General features: G+C 35.9%; 1 protein-coding gene across 8 annotated transcripts in view; it reads left to right on the forward strand.

Moving 5' to 3' along the window:
* Window positions 1-15,326, forward strand: part of LOC105670220 (synaptotagmin-1-like) — a 74,774-nt gene that overhangs the window by 30,535 nt on the left and 28,913 nt on the right. For all 8 annotated transcript variants that reach the window (XR_010889394.1, XM_067352216.1, XM_067352215.1 and 5 more), the window contains one exon: window positions 1,043-1,240. Coding sequence is in view for 7 of the 8 variants with exons in the window: in XM_067352216.1 (XP_067208317.1) it covers window positions 1,043-1,240 (198 nt within the window). In the remaining variant the exon portion in view is untranslated. The remainder of the gene's footprint in view (window positions 1-1,042; window positions 1,241-15,326) is intronic.

Here is a 15,326-nt window from a genome sequence, read left to right on the forward strand (position 1 = left end):
TCAATGTACTGTATAAGCAAGTTATAAGAAAAAATTTGGTTAAAATGGAAAACATTTTCCTGCATGAGTCTGTTGTTCGAGAAGAAAGAGCAGTTTTTTGTAATGTTTTATGCGCTGAGTCTGAATTCAGCTTTAAAAGATGTATGTACAATATACATTATATTTCGAGAAAATAAAAGAAAAATATAAAAATAGCGATTTATGTTTACTATGCTCTTCTAAGAGCCACTTTTTTCAACGTCGGTTAACGTTAACCGGCGACTTCAATTTGTTAATAGAATTGCTAACGTGAAGATTAAAATATTTTTATTAAAGGTAACAAAAATTTTAAATTTTTTTCTTTTTTGATGACCATATTTCATTTATGTTAGCAGTTCTATTAACAAATTGAAATCGTCGGTTAACGTTAACCGACGTTGAAAAAAGTGGTCCTAAGAAAGATACTTTTTTAACTTATGCTTTTATAATACTAAATTTTCTTTAAAATATTAAATAAATTAGGAAAAAATAACGATTTTGTAATGTATACTTTTGTACAAATAGATCTAGGTCTATATTCAGAACATACTTATAACTATGTTAACGCGCTAATATATAATAAATATAAGCGTGTTCTGGATACCCTTCCGTTTTGTTATTTTAATTTTGCTTTTTCTTTGTAAGCTTTTAAGATATAGTCATATTTATCGTGAGTTTATTAAGGTATACGAGTCTAGTCATATGAGTAATATTAATTCTACTGAACATTATTCACACAAAGTATATTATATAGAGATAATCAACATTATATTTTTTTACTTTTTATACATTTTTTTCATTATATTTCTTTATTTTAAAAGAAAAATTAGTAATTACTTCATTAAATTACTAAAATGATTAATTAATTATTAAAGAAATACAATTTATTTTTTTTAAACAGCCGTGTAAATATACAATACATTAAAATCTTATACCAGGGTAATCTGTGTAATCCGTAATTTAAAATAATATACCCTACATAAAACAATATGACGCAATAGAAACAGTATTCCATATTTTATAGGCGTTATGTGGCCTTCCTCCGAAGCAATACAACGGCACTCTGGAACCATATGTAGCATTGAATATCGCGAAGCAATCATGGAGCCACAGAAAGCGGCAAAAATTGCACAGTTTTAGAACGAGGGGCATCAGGCACACCGCCAGTCCAATTTATAAAGAAACCTTTGTTATTGCAAACGTGAAGCCGCAAGAAGTTAAGGTAAACTTTTTATTGTACATATTACACACTTTATTACACACTTTTTGATAACCAGTTAAAAAAAAATATTATTGTAACTTATTATTAATTGATTAAAATAGTTTTGTAACATTTTTTACAATGATTTAACAGCACGCATAATTATTAATGTAAATTAAAAATTTTTTCTTCAATATTTTTTAGATATGTATGATGTGCGCGTGTGTGTGTATCATACCAATATTCAGATTGTCTGAATTTAATTATGATATTTAATTAAGATGGGAATGAAAGACATAATTTTTTTCATTCTATTGATTTAATTTATTAATTTTAATTATTATAGATTAATTCTTTTAATTTTGATTATTTATTAAGCTTTATTAGTTAAACATATTAGATAACACAAACACATTCTATAAACATTTTATAAATATTTGTTAAAAATATTAGAATATTTTTTTAATGTACTAAAAGATGTTCTTTAAATCTTCATAGAACGTTCAAATGAGACCAATTTTAATATTCCAGATAGGTTGAAAAAATATTTTTTATTATATTCCAGAAATATTCAAAGAGAGAAGATGTTACCATGTAAAGAACATTCACTGAATATTCTACTAAATTATTTTTAGTATTCTAAATATTTATGCAAATACATTGATATAAAAAAAAGGTTTAATTAACTTTACCAATATTAAATGTTAAACAAATGTTTTTATTGTTTTAATTTTTTATTCCAATAATATAAACATAAACATAATCCAAAAAAAAACATTAATATTTTTAACAAAATAATTACATCTAAAATTGCACACATTCTTACAATAAAATATATATAATACAAAACAAGTAATATTATCGCTCGAAAGTTTGGAGTACCTCTATATAAAAAAAAAAGTTTTTATTATTTTAATTTTTTATTCTAATAATATGTTTCAAAAATAAAAATAAAAATAATATTTTTAACAAAATAATTACATCTGTAAAGAATGTTTTCATCTAGAAATTATAAAGTGCTCCAAACTTTTGAGTGTACATAGTGTACTTTATAATAAGATACTTAAGTATTGCTCTTATAATAAGATACATAAGTATTGCTCTTATAACACTATTTTACATTTTTTGCGTTTCCAGCTTTTGCTCTTACAAGACATGTTTTCATTACTATTTTAATATCACTTATTTTATTTATATCAATGTGTATTTTTTGCACTACTTCTATAAATTAAATAAATATTATATTAGTAAAATATAAATATTACATAGTTCCACACACGCACACACGCACGCACGCACGCACGCACGCGCGCACGCACACGCACACGCACACGCACACACATTTATATGCATGTGTAGATGAAATTAATTAATTAATACTTACTTATTATAGCAGCTGATATACGTAAAAGGAAAAACTTATTCTTTCCTTTAAATCCAATCCAACTATATTTTTCGGCTACTTTATTTGAAAATAATTGGAACATTATTCTTTTAATAGTATGCTTATACGTTGCTCCCCCAACTTTTGATAATTCTATTACCTGTTAAATTATAATATATTAATGAAAATATAAAGACATTTTTAATTTATTCTTTTATTTTTTAATTTAAAATTCTATTTACAAGTATGTTAGTATTGTATTCATCGTAGTTAGTATTGTTTTTATTGGTTAGATACTCTTCTACGGCATTTAATTCAGAAATGTTTTTCAGAGGAAAGTCAAATTTATTAAAAATACTGTCTTCGTCTTTTCTTATTAATGTTCTATCTTCTTGTGTTTCAATTCTTTTTAAAATTATTTGTACATTTTTACATATTTGCGATTGTTTTAAATTAATAATTTATAATTGACTTGTTTTTTAAATGCAATATCTAAAAAGACATTTAGAAAGTATAAGTATATATAAAATATAATGATTAATGAGATCGAGAGCCAATGCCAGATGTTCTTTGCTGATTTTTTTTTTCCAAATTTTCTTTATTAATAAGTATACGTTTCGGCCACTATCGGGCCATCTTCAGTACAATAGCTAAAATTCGACAGTTAAAAATTACAAAAACATTCTTGACAGTGTAACTTAATTCGTTGTTACATATCTGGTAATTAAAGAATCCATTTAAAACAGTCTGAATCGCATGTTGTATGTGATAAGTGAACAATACTGTATAATAAAAAATGACCAGAATTAGAGAAGAAAAGAAAGAAAAGAAACTGATCACGAGAAACACATTGAAAAAACCAAAAAATATCTAAATTATTAATTACTTGTGAGACGAGTTTGCTGCTAACGCCTAGTGATGTCAGTGGCTGACTGTGTGAGGTCTAAACGGGTAAAACGTATGGTACCGGAAGAAACTAACAGTATTGTGGGAGGGAAAATTTTGGAAGGAGAATTAGGACGGTAACAATTTTATGTGTGGTAAATAGGCTTCGGACAGAAGGTCTGTGTCATTCTGTTTATTTATGGCCGATTTTTGGCGTTTAATTTGAATTATCTCAGATGTCAGTCTCTTCCAATAAGAATTCTCCCTGTCCATTATCTTCACCTCTTCCCAATTAAAGCTGCGATTAAAATCATTGCGATGTAACGATATCACCGAGAGATTGTTGAAATTATTTTTCTACATTTTGGATGTAACATTTATATTAACTTAATAACATATTAACTATATTATTACTATAATATTACATTATAAGTTTTGCGACTGGATCGACGTCGACGTCGATAAGAGATTCTTCGTTCATTAATACGTTCATAAAATTTTATTACGTGGCAGTTTATTTGTTAATAAAATATTAACAAGATTAAAGAATATAATTTTCTTTTTCATACTTTTTAGAAGTTCTTTTTCATACTTTTCGAGTTATTTTATATCTTAATCTGACATATTTCGATATAAAATCTAAAATATCTCAGAAAATATTAAGTTATGGATAATTTTACCGTAATACTTCTATGAATAGAATAATGAGAATCAAGTGGTATAAAAAAAAAACGCATAATTGTTAAAAAAAAAATACATTGTAAATTACAACTACTTTTTCTTCAAAATAATAATACGTTTTTTTGCACGAATTGATTCGTTTCATTATTCTGTGCATAAAAATATTACGGTAAGGATATCCATAACTAAATATTTTAAGAGATTTTAGATTTTATATCAAAATATGTCCTCTCTCTCTCTCTCTCTCTCTCTCTCTCTCTCTCTCTCTCTCTCTCTCTCTCTCTCTCTCTCTCTCTCTCTCTCTCTCTCTCTCTCTCTCTCTCTCTCTCTCTCTCTCTCTCTCTCTCTCTCTCTCTCTCTCTCTCTCTCTCTCTCTCTCTCTCTCTCTCTCTCTCTCTCTCTCTCTCTCTCTCTCTCTCTCTCTCTCTCTCTCTCTCTCTCTCTCTCTCTCTCTCTCTCTCTCTCTCTCTCTCTCTCTCTCTCTCTCTCTCTCTCTCTCTCTCTCTCTCTCTCTCTCTCTCTCTCTCTCTCTCTCTCTCTCTCTCTCTCTCTCTCTCTCTCTCTCTCTCTCTCTCTCTCTCTCTCTCTCTCTCTCTCTCTCTCTCTCTCTCTCTCTCTCTCTCTCTCTCTCTCTCTCTCTCTCTCTCTCTCTCTCTCTCTCTCTCTCTCTCTCTCTCTCTCTCTCTCTCTCTCTCTCTCTCTCTCTCTCTCTCTCTCTCTCCTCTCCCTCCCTCCCCCCTCCCCCCTCCCTCTCTCCCTCCCTCCCTCTCTCCCTCCCTCCCTCCCTCTCTCCCTCCCTCCCTCCCTCTCTTCCTCCCCCCTCTCTCTCTTCCTCCTTTTCTCTCTCCCTCCTCCCCTCTCTCTCATCCACTATTCTCCCTCCCCCTTTCCTCCCAAAATCTTTCCCACTTGTTCCTGTCAACTTCCTCCTTCTTCCTCCCATTCTTTGCAACTCTCCCACGTATGTTTCCATGTCTCCTCCTCCATTCCACATAACCTGCATTTCCTCTTCTCCTCCGTCTCCCAATACCTTCCCTCCCTTATTTCACTTTTTAACCTAAACCTTGCCACCGTCCTCCATCTACTCTTTCCCCATCCCTTTTTAAGATAGCCCGGCACCCTCTTCCTTTTTATTTTTCCATACCATCTATTGTACCTTGACCCTCTTATCTTTTCTTCTCTTTCTTTCTCCTGCATCTCCCTGTCCTTTTTTCTAATCTTCCCGTACTCTAAATCCCCTTTTTCCCTCCTCTCTTTCGCCTCTTCCGACTCTATTCCCTTCTCTTCGAAGAACTTCCTCCTCTCTCCCTCCCACTCTGACTTTGCCTTTCCCTTTCCTACTCTTTCCATCATCTCCCCCCCAGCACCTTTTTGCCAACGCACTTTTCTTCCCCTTTTCCAGTCTCTTTTTCCAGTCCCTTTTTCTTCTCTCAAAATCCCACGCCCTTTTCCCTGCCCTCCCTCTCAATTTTTCCCTCTTCAACTTCTCCCTTATCACATACTCCGGCGTTCTTCCGTCTACTCCCAGCACCCACTTCATATATCTTTCCTCCAATTTCTCCATCTTTTCTCTTTCTTTCCACCCCATATTTCCGCTCCGTATCCCATCACCGTCCAAACCAATCTGTCGAAGAGCCACATTCTTCTCCCCCAATCTTTTCCGAACTTTCTCTTACCAATCCTTCACACCTGCCTCATTATGGCCGCTGCTTTTTTTACTTCTTCTCTTACATGTTCTTTTTGCTTTCCGTTCCTCTTCAGTGTGTATCCTAAATATCTGAATTCCTTTACCTTTTCTATCACCTTCCCTCTTCACCTCCAAACTTTCTTCCCCATCCTCCCTCCCCCTTTCCTAAATCTCAGAATCTTTGTCTTACTTAAATTCAACTCCAGTCTCTTTTTCCCCAAGTACCCCTTCAACCTTTCTATCATACTCCCCATCTCCTCCTCATTCTTCGCCATCATGATTATGTCGTCCGCGTAAACCAAGATATGTACTCTCCCTTCTCCCAGCCTCACCCCTCCCCATCTAATCTTTCCCATCTCCTCCTCCATATCCGCCGTTATCACATTAAAAAGCAGCGGGCTAAGTGGGCACCCCTGTCTCACCCCCTTGCCGTCCAGAAAGCCTCTCCCATTTTCCCTCCTACCCTTACCCTGCTCCTCGTTTCCCTCATAATCTCCTCCACTCTCACTATCAATCCCTCTCTTATTCCACGTTCCCTCATCGCCTCCACCAAAACTCCCCTCTCCACTGAGTCAAACGCCGCCTTCAAATCGACAAACATTGCCACCATCCTTCCTTTCTTCCTTCCCAATTGCTTGTTCACCAGATAATTTAACACATATATATTGTCGATCGTCCCCATTCCTCTCCTGAAGCCGGTCTGATTGTGCGGCATTATTCCCCTATTCTCTATCTCTCTCACTCTCTCCGCCAGCACTATCACATACACCTTGTACAATGTCGGCATCAGCGTGACCCCCCTATATTCCTCCACCTTTTCTCTTTCCCCCTTTTTCACTATCAGCACTATTACCCCCTCTTTCCAATTTTCCGGTCATCCCTCCCCTTTCCAAACCCTATTGCAAAATCCCCATACCTATTCCTCCAGTTCTTCCCCTCCATACTTCCATACTTCCGCTGGTATCTCATCTATCCCCGCCGCCTTTCCGTCTCTTAGCGTTCTCAATGCTCTCCTTATCTCCTCCCTATCTAACTCCTCCTCCTCCTCCTTTCTTTCCTCCTGCCCCCTCCTTTCCCCCCTCTAACTACCCTCCCCTCTACTCCCCCTAATGTCCTCATGAAATGCTCCTTCCATTCTAGCATCCCTATTCCCTCATTTACTCTCTTCTTCCTCCTCCTCTCCTTATTTACAATCTCCCACACCTCACTCTCTTTTCTCGCTTCTTCCGCTTGCTTTTCCCATTTTCTGTTCTCCTCCTCCTTCCTTTTACACAATTTCCCATACTCTCGTTTTCCCTTTTATACCTCTCTCCCTCCCCCCCTTTCCTCCTCCAATCCCTTAGTTCCTTCCTTATCCGCTTCTTTTCTCTTACACATTCCTCATCCCACCATCCCTTTCTCCTCTCTTCCCCCCTTCCCAACTCCTCTTCCGTCTCCTTCAACGCCTGCTTTATCCTGCTCTCCAAATTGTCCCACTCCTCTCCCATCCCCTTCCCTCCTATCCGTGTTTTTCTCATTTTTCCGAAAACTTCTCTCTCCCTTCTCGATTCCATATCCCCCTTCTGCCCTTACCCTCTTCTTCCCTCCCTTTCCTCCTTTCCGCCTCTCGTCTTACCCATAACTGCACCGGATGGTGATCCGAGTCCACTCTGTCTCCTATCCTCATCTCCTCTATCCTATCCCTAATCTCCCCTTCCCCTATTATACAATTGATTACTGTATTTCCCCTCCCTCCTGTGAATGTGTACTCTCCCTCCCAGTCCCCTTTTATACTCCCATTAAAAATCCCCCCTTTTCTTTTCTCTATATATTCCACCAGCTTCTTCCCCTCTCCATTTATCTTCTTGTCTTTCGATCGCCTTTTTCCCATCTCCCCCTTTTCCTCCTCTTTTTCCCCTCTCACCCCTCCCCTCTCTCTACCCGTTCTTGCATTAAAATCCCCCCCTATTATCTTCCTTACTCTCCCCTCTTTATCCTTTATCCATTCCTCTATCCCCTGCAGCGTCCTTTCTATTCCTTCCCCCGCGTATACCCCTATTATCCTCCACCTTTTCCGACCTACTTTCATTCTTCCTACTACCATCCCTTCCTTTTCCACTTCTATTTTAGACCCCTTCTCCCACAATTCCTTTCTAATTTTCATCACCATTCCCCCTATCCCTCTCTTTTTTTTGCATTTCCTCTTCGCTAACTGTGCCCCCCACTTATATTCTTTTGGGAGCTTTTCTTTTATTTTACTCCATCCCTTCTCATCCATCCACGTCTCCAAGAGAATCATCACGTCCCACTCCTTTAGGCTCCTCCAAAATTTTATGTCCTTCTTTCCCATCCCCGCAACATTCCAGAACGTCACTTTCCACCCTATTTTTACTTTCTTCTGCCCTTCCCTTTCTTCTTCCCCCTCCTACCTCCTTTCCTCCTTCTTCTCTCCTCCTCCCTCTTCCCCTTGTCCCCCCTGTCTTATGTTTCTCTTCCCATCCCTTAGCACTTCCTCCTCCTCGTCTCACCTCCACCATTGTTCATCAATCCTAACCTTGCCATATCCTATCCACACCTTTCTCCCCTCCCTTTCCTCCTTCCGTGCTATTTCCACCAACCTCCATCTCATCCTTCTTTCCCCCCATGTCCAGTCTTCCATGATTCTTTTTTTCCTGCCCTTCAACATACCTTTCTTTGCCCACACTTCCCTTCTCTGCTCCTCGCTACTCAACTTAACCAAAAGCATTTTCCTTTCTTTTCCGCCCTCTTCTCCTAATCCCTTAATTTCTTTAACCTCCGCTTTCGCCCCCAAGGTTCTAAATATCTTCTCCACTGCCTCTTTCCTTTTCCCCTCCTTCACCTCTATCCCTTTTATCAATATATTTTTCCTCCTCTCCTCCCTCTCCTTCATCTCCATTCTTCTCTCTATTCTCTTTAGTCTGTCCTTCGTTTCCCCCTTGCTCTCTCTCTCCCCCCTCCTTCCCTCTTCTCCCTTTTCCGCCTTCCTCCCTTTCATTCTTTCCACTTTTTTTTTCAGGCCCTTGATACTTTTTTTCATGTCCTCCCTTTCCTCCATCCATCTCCTCTCCCTCTCTCTAAATTCCCCCTTATTTCCTCTATTTCCTCTCTTACCATCCTTCCATTGTCTTTAATCCCTTCTTTTACCTCCTCCTTCATCGCCCTTAATTCTTCCCTCCATCCCTTTCCCCTCTCATTTCCTCTATAACTTCTTCCATTTCCCTTTCCACTTCCTGATCAACTCCTCCAATCCCTTTGTCCCTCCTCCTCCTTCCCTTTCCATTTTCTCTGGCGATCTCTGCATTTTTCTACTCTTCCTAAATTCCTCATCCTCCTCCTTTCCTCTGATTTTTCTCTCTTCCTCTTGAACATTTCTTCCACGTTCCCCAAGCTCAGGTATCTTTCCCTTGCCTTCCTCCCTTCCATCCCGCCAGATCGCGCCTTTCCATTTATCCCGGCCCACTCGCGCCACCTCTTCCTCTCTTTACACGCCGTAGTCTATGCCTGCTCACCTGTCATCCTATACTCTGGCCCCTTTTTCCTTTCTGTCCTGCCCTTCCCTATGCCTACCACATTCACACGCTCTCACTCACACCTCCACTCTCTCCTCCACACACTCCTACCTTTCCTCTCCTTCCACATACTCTTTCCTCTCCGTCACTCACTCACGCTCATTTACCACGTGTCTCTCGCTACTGCGCCGGAAACGGAAGTCCCACTGATTGATAAAGTAATTAAATAATTTTTTGCTTTGATTACCGATTAATCAAGTAATAAAAAATTTTATTTTCTGATTACTGATTCATAAAGTAATTAAATAATTTTACGCTTTTATTACCGATTAATCAAGTAATCAAAAATTTTATTTTTTGATTACTGATTGATAAAGTAATTAAATAATTTTGTGCTTTGATTACCGATTAATCAAGTAATCAAAATTTTTATTTTCTGATTACTGATTAATAAAGTAATTAAATAATTTTTTGCTTTGATTATTAGTTAATCGAGTAATCAAATAATTTTCGAGTTTGATTATTGATTATCTAAGTGATTGTTAATCAAGCTGAAATTATTACTGAAAATATCGATGATGCCGATCCCTGCAACTGATAAGTATCGCAATCTGAAATCTCTTGTAAATACTATCAGATCACTTCCAAATTCCAATGCTGATGCAGAAAGATTATTTTCTACTTTATCCGATGTAAAAACCAAAAAAAGGAACAAACTTTCATAAAAAAATGTAAATACGTTATGTGTTTTAAAATTAGCTTTGAATAGCAGAAAAGAATGTATTTTTAACGTAAATATTATTTTGCTTTTTCAACCCGAAAAGTTTTCAATTTTAACGATAAATATCTCGCTTCGCGAGGCAGAGCAACACTTTTTTTAGATAAAAAAGTTTTATTTCACACAAAAACGCATCGAATAAGCCTAATTGGATCAAAATCGGAGGTGAGGTAGCGATACTGTATAATTACCCTGAAATAAATTGCAATATCTTAAACCAGGTGAAGAAGAGTGCCCGTCTGGCCAGCCGCTTCCGACCAGACAGGGCCACTAGTAGGGAAGTGGTGAGAGCTCCCGCCGCTGGGTTCCGTGCGCGATTGCTCGTGGGCTCGATGGTGGCCTCCGCTTCTTCAAGAGCGCCTCACCGAACTGTGCCCGAGCGGGTTCGCGTTGGACGCGGTGGGGCACAGTCCCAGGGTTGCAGTGTCCTCGCACTGTCCGCATTGTAGTAGGAAGATGTGATGGGATAACGCGCGTAACAGTAGAAAAATGCGATAAGCTTATAGGGATTAATAGTATGTTAAGAAATGTTAGGCCACGCGAAGCAAAACAAGATAGAAAAAGACGCGTTAGATTCGCGGACACCATTCAGACCCACCTGGAAGACTCATCGAATGATGTTAGCTCGTCTAATTCGACGGAGAACTTAGTAGTGGCCACGGAACTAACGGTAGTTTGCGCGCGGTCCACGGCAATTAGGATACTACAGTTGAACATGCGTCGTTCACAAGTAGTATCAGGTGAGGTTCGTCAACTGACCTCTGAAAAGCGACTTGACGTCCTGTTATTGCAGGAACCATACGTCAGGAAGCAGAATTTAAGCCACGTATTTTATGAGCTAGGTAGGCAAATTAGGGTTGCTGCTGTTCGTTTGCAACGTCCGAGCGGCAGTAGCCATAAATAATTCAAATCTAAAAATGTTATTTGTCTCGCAGTTTAGTACTACGCATTGCGTTTGTGCGGAAGTGCAAGCCCCCAATTTTTCGTTCTACGTCGTATCGTGCTACTTCTAGTACAGCGACAAGATCGAAAAACACCTCAGACACCTTGAAATGGTATGTCATTTGCTGAGGGGTGTTATACTTCACAATTAAGTAATTAAATATAGGATGGGATTTATCTTATAATACGATAACTGCATTTATTAAGCTTCTTTATCTTTTCTCTCATACACTTGTCGATGCCCTATCGTGTCTCCGCTCTCGATATATATCGAGATATATCGAGCCTTATGGTCAGTTCTCTAACATCCCCCTTTTCCTACAAGTTTATAAATTAAAAAGAATTTTTTAATTAGGCTCAGTTTTTCAATTAAAACTTTAAAATGGTGATACACGCTTATTTATTGAGCCTTAGCTTGTTCTAGGTGCTATTTATTAATATATTTTACATGTGTTTGTCGTATATCTTACATCTAATTGTCGAACGTTTCGGCACCTTTTTTTGGGCCTTCTTCAGCGCTATAACGGATAAAATTTACATTGTTTTTACTACTGAAAACTTACATATAAACTGACTACTTGTAATTTTTGGGTCTTCTTCGGCCCTATTGCTGTTTTTACTTACAATCTAATTTTTGTTGCGTCTCTTAGTCAAAATTTAAACTGGTTGTTTTTTTGGTGTAGGTCTCTTTTGTCCATTTTTACGAACTTTTTGTCCACCTCTTGCTTTTTCCTCGTGTGTCAGACATGGCAACTGTTGATTTTTATTTATTGGTTTAATGTTCTTAGTTTGACTGTTCTTATTTAATTAAATTGTGTGTGCTGTTAGTCGTTCTCACCTTAATTCTTCTGACTGTCTGGATTGATTTTTATTGTGACTTGTTACTTTTGGTGTTGTTCGTTTCTTACTGAGTCGTCTTGTCTTGAGAGATCGTTACTGATGGTATGATTATAACAAGTCACAATAAAAATCAATCCAGACAGTCAGAAGAATTAAGGTGAGAACGACTAACAGCACACACAATTTAATTAAATAAGAACAGTCAAACTAAGAACATTAAACCAATAAATAAAAATCAACAGTTGCCATGTCTGACACACGAGGAAAAAGCAAGAGGTGGACAAAAAGTTCGTAAAAATGAACAAAAGAGACCTACACCAAAAAAACAACCAGTTTAAATTTTGACTAAGAGACGCAACAAAAATTAGATTGTAAGTAAAAACAGCAATAGAGCCGAAGAAGACCCAAAAATTACAAGTAGTCAGTTTATATTTAAGTTTTCAGTAGTAAAAACAATGTAAATTTTATCCGTTATAGCGCTGAAGAAGGCCCAAAAAAAGGTGCCGAAACGTTCGACAATTAGATGTAAGATATACGACAAACACATGTAAAATATATTAATAAATAGCACCTAGAACAAGCTAAGGCTCAATAAATAAGCGTGTTTCACCATTTTAAAGTTGTAATTGAAAAACTGAGCCTAATTAAAAAATTCTTTTTATAGTTTTAAATTACGCTAACGCGAAAAATATGCGTAGACAGGATACCTTTTTACATTTTATTAGAGTAAACTTTGGGGAAACAACATGCGTCATGTTAAAAAGATACATGAATATTGTAAAATTAAGTACTAACATAAGAAGTCGAATAGGGTTTTTGAGGGAATGCAAATTTCAAAATATCACACCAAAACATTTAAATATAAAAATTGAACAACAAATAAAATTGCAACACAACAGACACCAAAATGCTTTTAAAAAATTAATCCAAACAATAAAGACAAGAATATTAAAATTAGAAATAAAAGATAATTACTTAGAATTAGAAAAACACAAAAAAGAAATTCGCAAAATCCTCAGAGCTTTATACGACAGATTACCAACAAATATTATAAATCAATTTATGTATTTCCAAGATAAAAGAAGACAAAAAATTTGGAAATGCATAAATGAACAACACGACAAAAAACTGAAGTGGCTCATTTCACAACGGCATTCTGCAATCAAGTCAAACATAAAACCTATAATAATCAATACAAAAAAGAATAAGAACAAAGATAATAACGTAGAACAAATCATATCACCTATGAATTTCAATATAGACAATAACAACAATTTACACAAAGTACAAGATAAATGGTTTATTAATCTGACAGAAACACAAATACCTACAGAAGTACAATATTTATTACAATTAGGAGAAAAGTTCAATCTTCCGAATTACGATAAAAAACGAAATACCATAGAACTCATCAAAAATATAGAAAGAAACATAGAAAGAAAAGACGAAGAATTGCAGAGTCTGGTAAGAAATGAGACCATAGAAACAATAAATAACATATGGAACAATAACAAAAAAATAAACCACAAGGAAAAGTTAATTATCAAATATAAAAAACAAACGCAAGAATTCATCGAAAAACACCCCAATATAATATTTACAAGAGCAGACAAGGGGAATACCACGGTGGCAATAGATAAACCAAAATATATAATAGATATGGAAAAAATATTAGATGATAAAAACACATACAACACAATACAGAAAGATCCAACAAATAAATTAACGACAAATTTAAGAAACGTACTAACACGATGGAAAAACCAAAAATACATTGATGAAAAAACATACAGATGTCTATTAGAAACCGATGGTGTTCTCCCGAGAGCATATGGTGTGCCAAAGATTCACAAAGAAGGAAATCCACTCAGAATCATAATATCTACAATAAATAGCCCTCTATATAAAATAGCAACATATTTACACAAAATTCTGAACGACAACATCCCTAAACCAGAAAATGTAGTAAAAAATAGCTATGAACTAGTAAAAAAACTAACAGGACAAAAATTTAACACAGACCATAGTTTAGCTTCATTTGACGTAATATCACTATTCACAAACATACCAATAGAAAAAGTTAATGAAAGCATCAGCAAAAGATGGGACCACATAAAAGAAAAAACTAACATACCACTTAAAGAATTTTTAATAGGAATCAATTTAATACTGAATTCCACTTATTTCACATTCAACAACACCATATATAAACAAATCTATGGCACACCCATGGGCTCACCATTGTCAACAATCGTGTCAGACATGGTAATGCAAGATTTAGAAAGCACAGCAATTAAACTATTAAATTACAAACCCAATATATACATAAGATATGTAGATGACATCTTAATTGCAACAAGAACAGACAAACTCAAAGAAACATTGAACGTTTTCGACTCAATAGAAGACAGACTGAAATTCACCATAGAAATAAGACCAGACAACTCAATCAGTTTTTTAGACACCCTCATTACAACAGAACAAAATGAAATAATTTTCAATCACTACCAAAAACCCACAAATTCAGGCAGATTATTAAATTTTAACTCAAACCACCCAATACAACATAAAAGAGCAATCATTAGCAATATGACAGATAGAATCTTAACATTGTCACATCACAAATTTCACAAGAGCAACCTTAATAAAGCAATAAACTCATTACTTGAAAACGGATACCCACTAAAATTTATTTTCGAGAACATGAGAAATAGGATTAACAAATATAATAATGACAAAAAAAGTACGGTAAACAAAGAACATAGCAAAAAAACAGAAGAAAAAGAAAAGAAATATTTCACTATACCATACATGAAAAATGACACAAAAAAACTAGAAAAGAAAATCAAAGAACACGGATTCTCACCCGCATATAGTTGCCACAATAAATTAAATACATACATAAAAACCGGTAAAGACAAATTAGAACACAAAAAACAAAATGACATAGTATACCAAATAAATTGCAGTCAATGTGAAGCCACATACATAGGACAAACAGGTAGACAATTACAAACCAGAATAAAAGAACACCGTAAAGATATAAATAAAAAAACGGGAACACTATCAGTAATATCAAAGCATAAAATAAAGTATAACCATGAATTTGAATGGGACAATGTTAAAATATTAGACAAGGAACCAACATACAGAAAACGGTTAATATCAGAAATGATACACATAAAAAGACACACACAAGCAATAAATAAACAGAGTGATACGGATTTCCTACCAAATACTTACTTACCTACACTGAGATCACTCCCTCCAATCAACAAATAATCATACCATCAGTAACGATCTCTCAAGACAAGACGACTCAGTAAGAAACGAACAACACCAAAAGTAACAAGTCACAATAAAAATCAATCCAGACAGTCAGAAGAATTAAGGTGAGAACG

Source organism: Linepithema humile, chromosome 3, assembly GCF_040581485.1.
Source record: "Linepithema humile isolate Giens D197 chromosome 3, Lhum_UNIL_v1.0, whole genome shotgun sequence".
NCBI lineage: Eukaryota > Metazoa > Arthropoda > Insecta > Hymenoptera > Formicidae > Linepithema > Linepithema humile.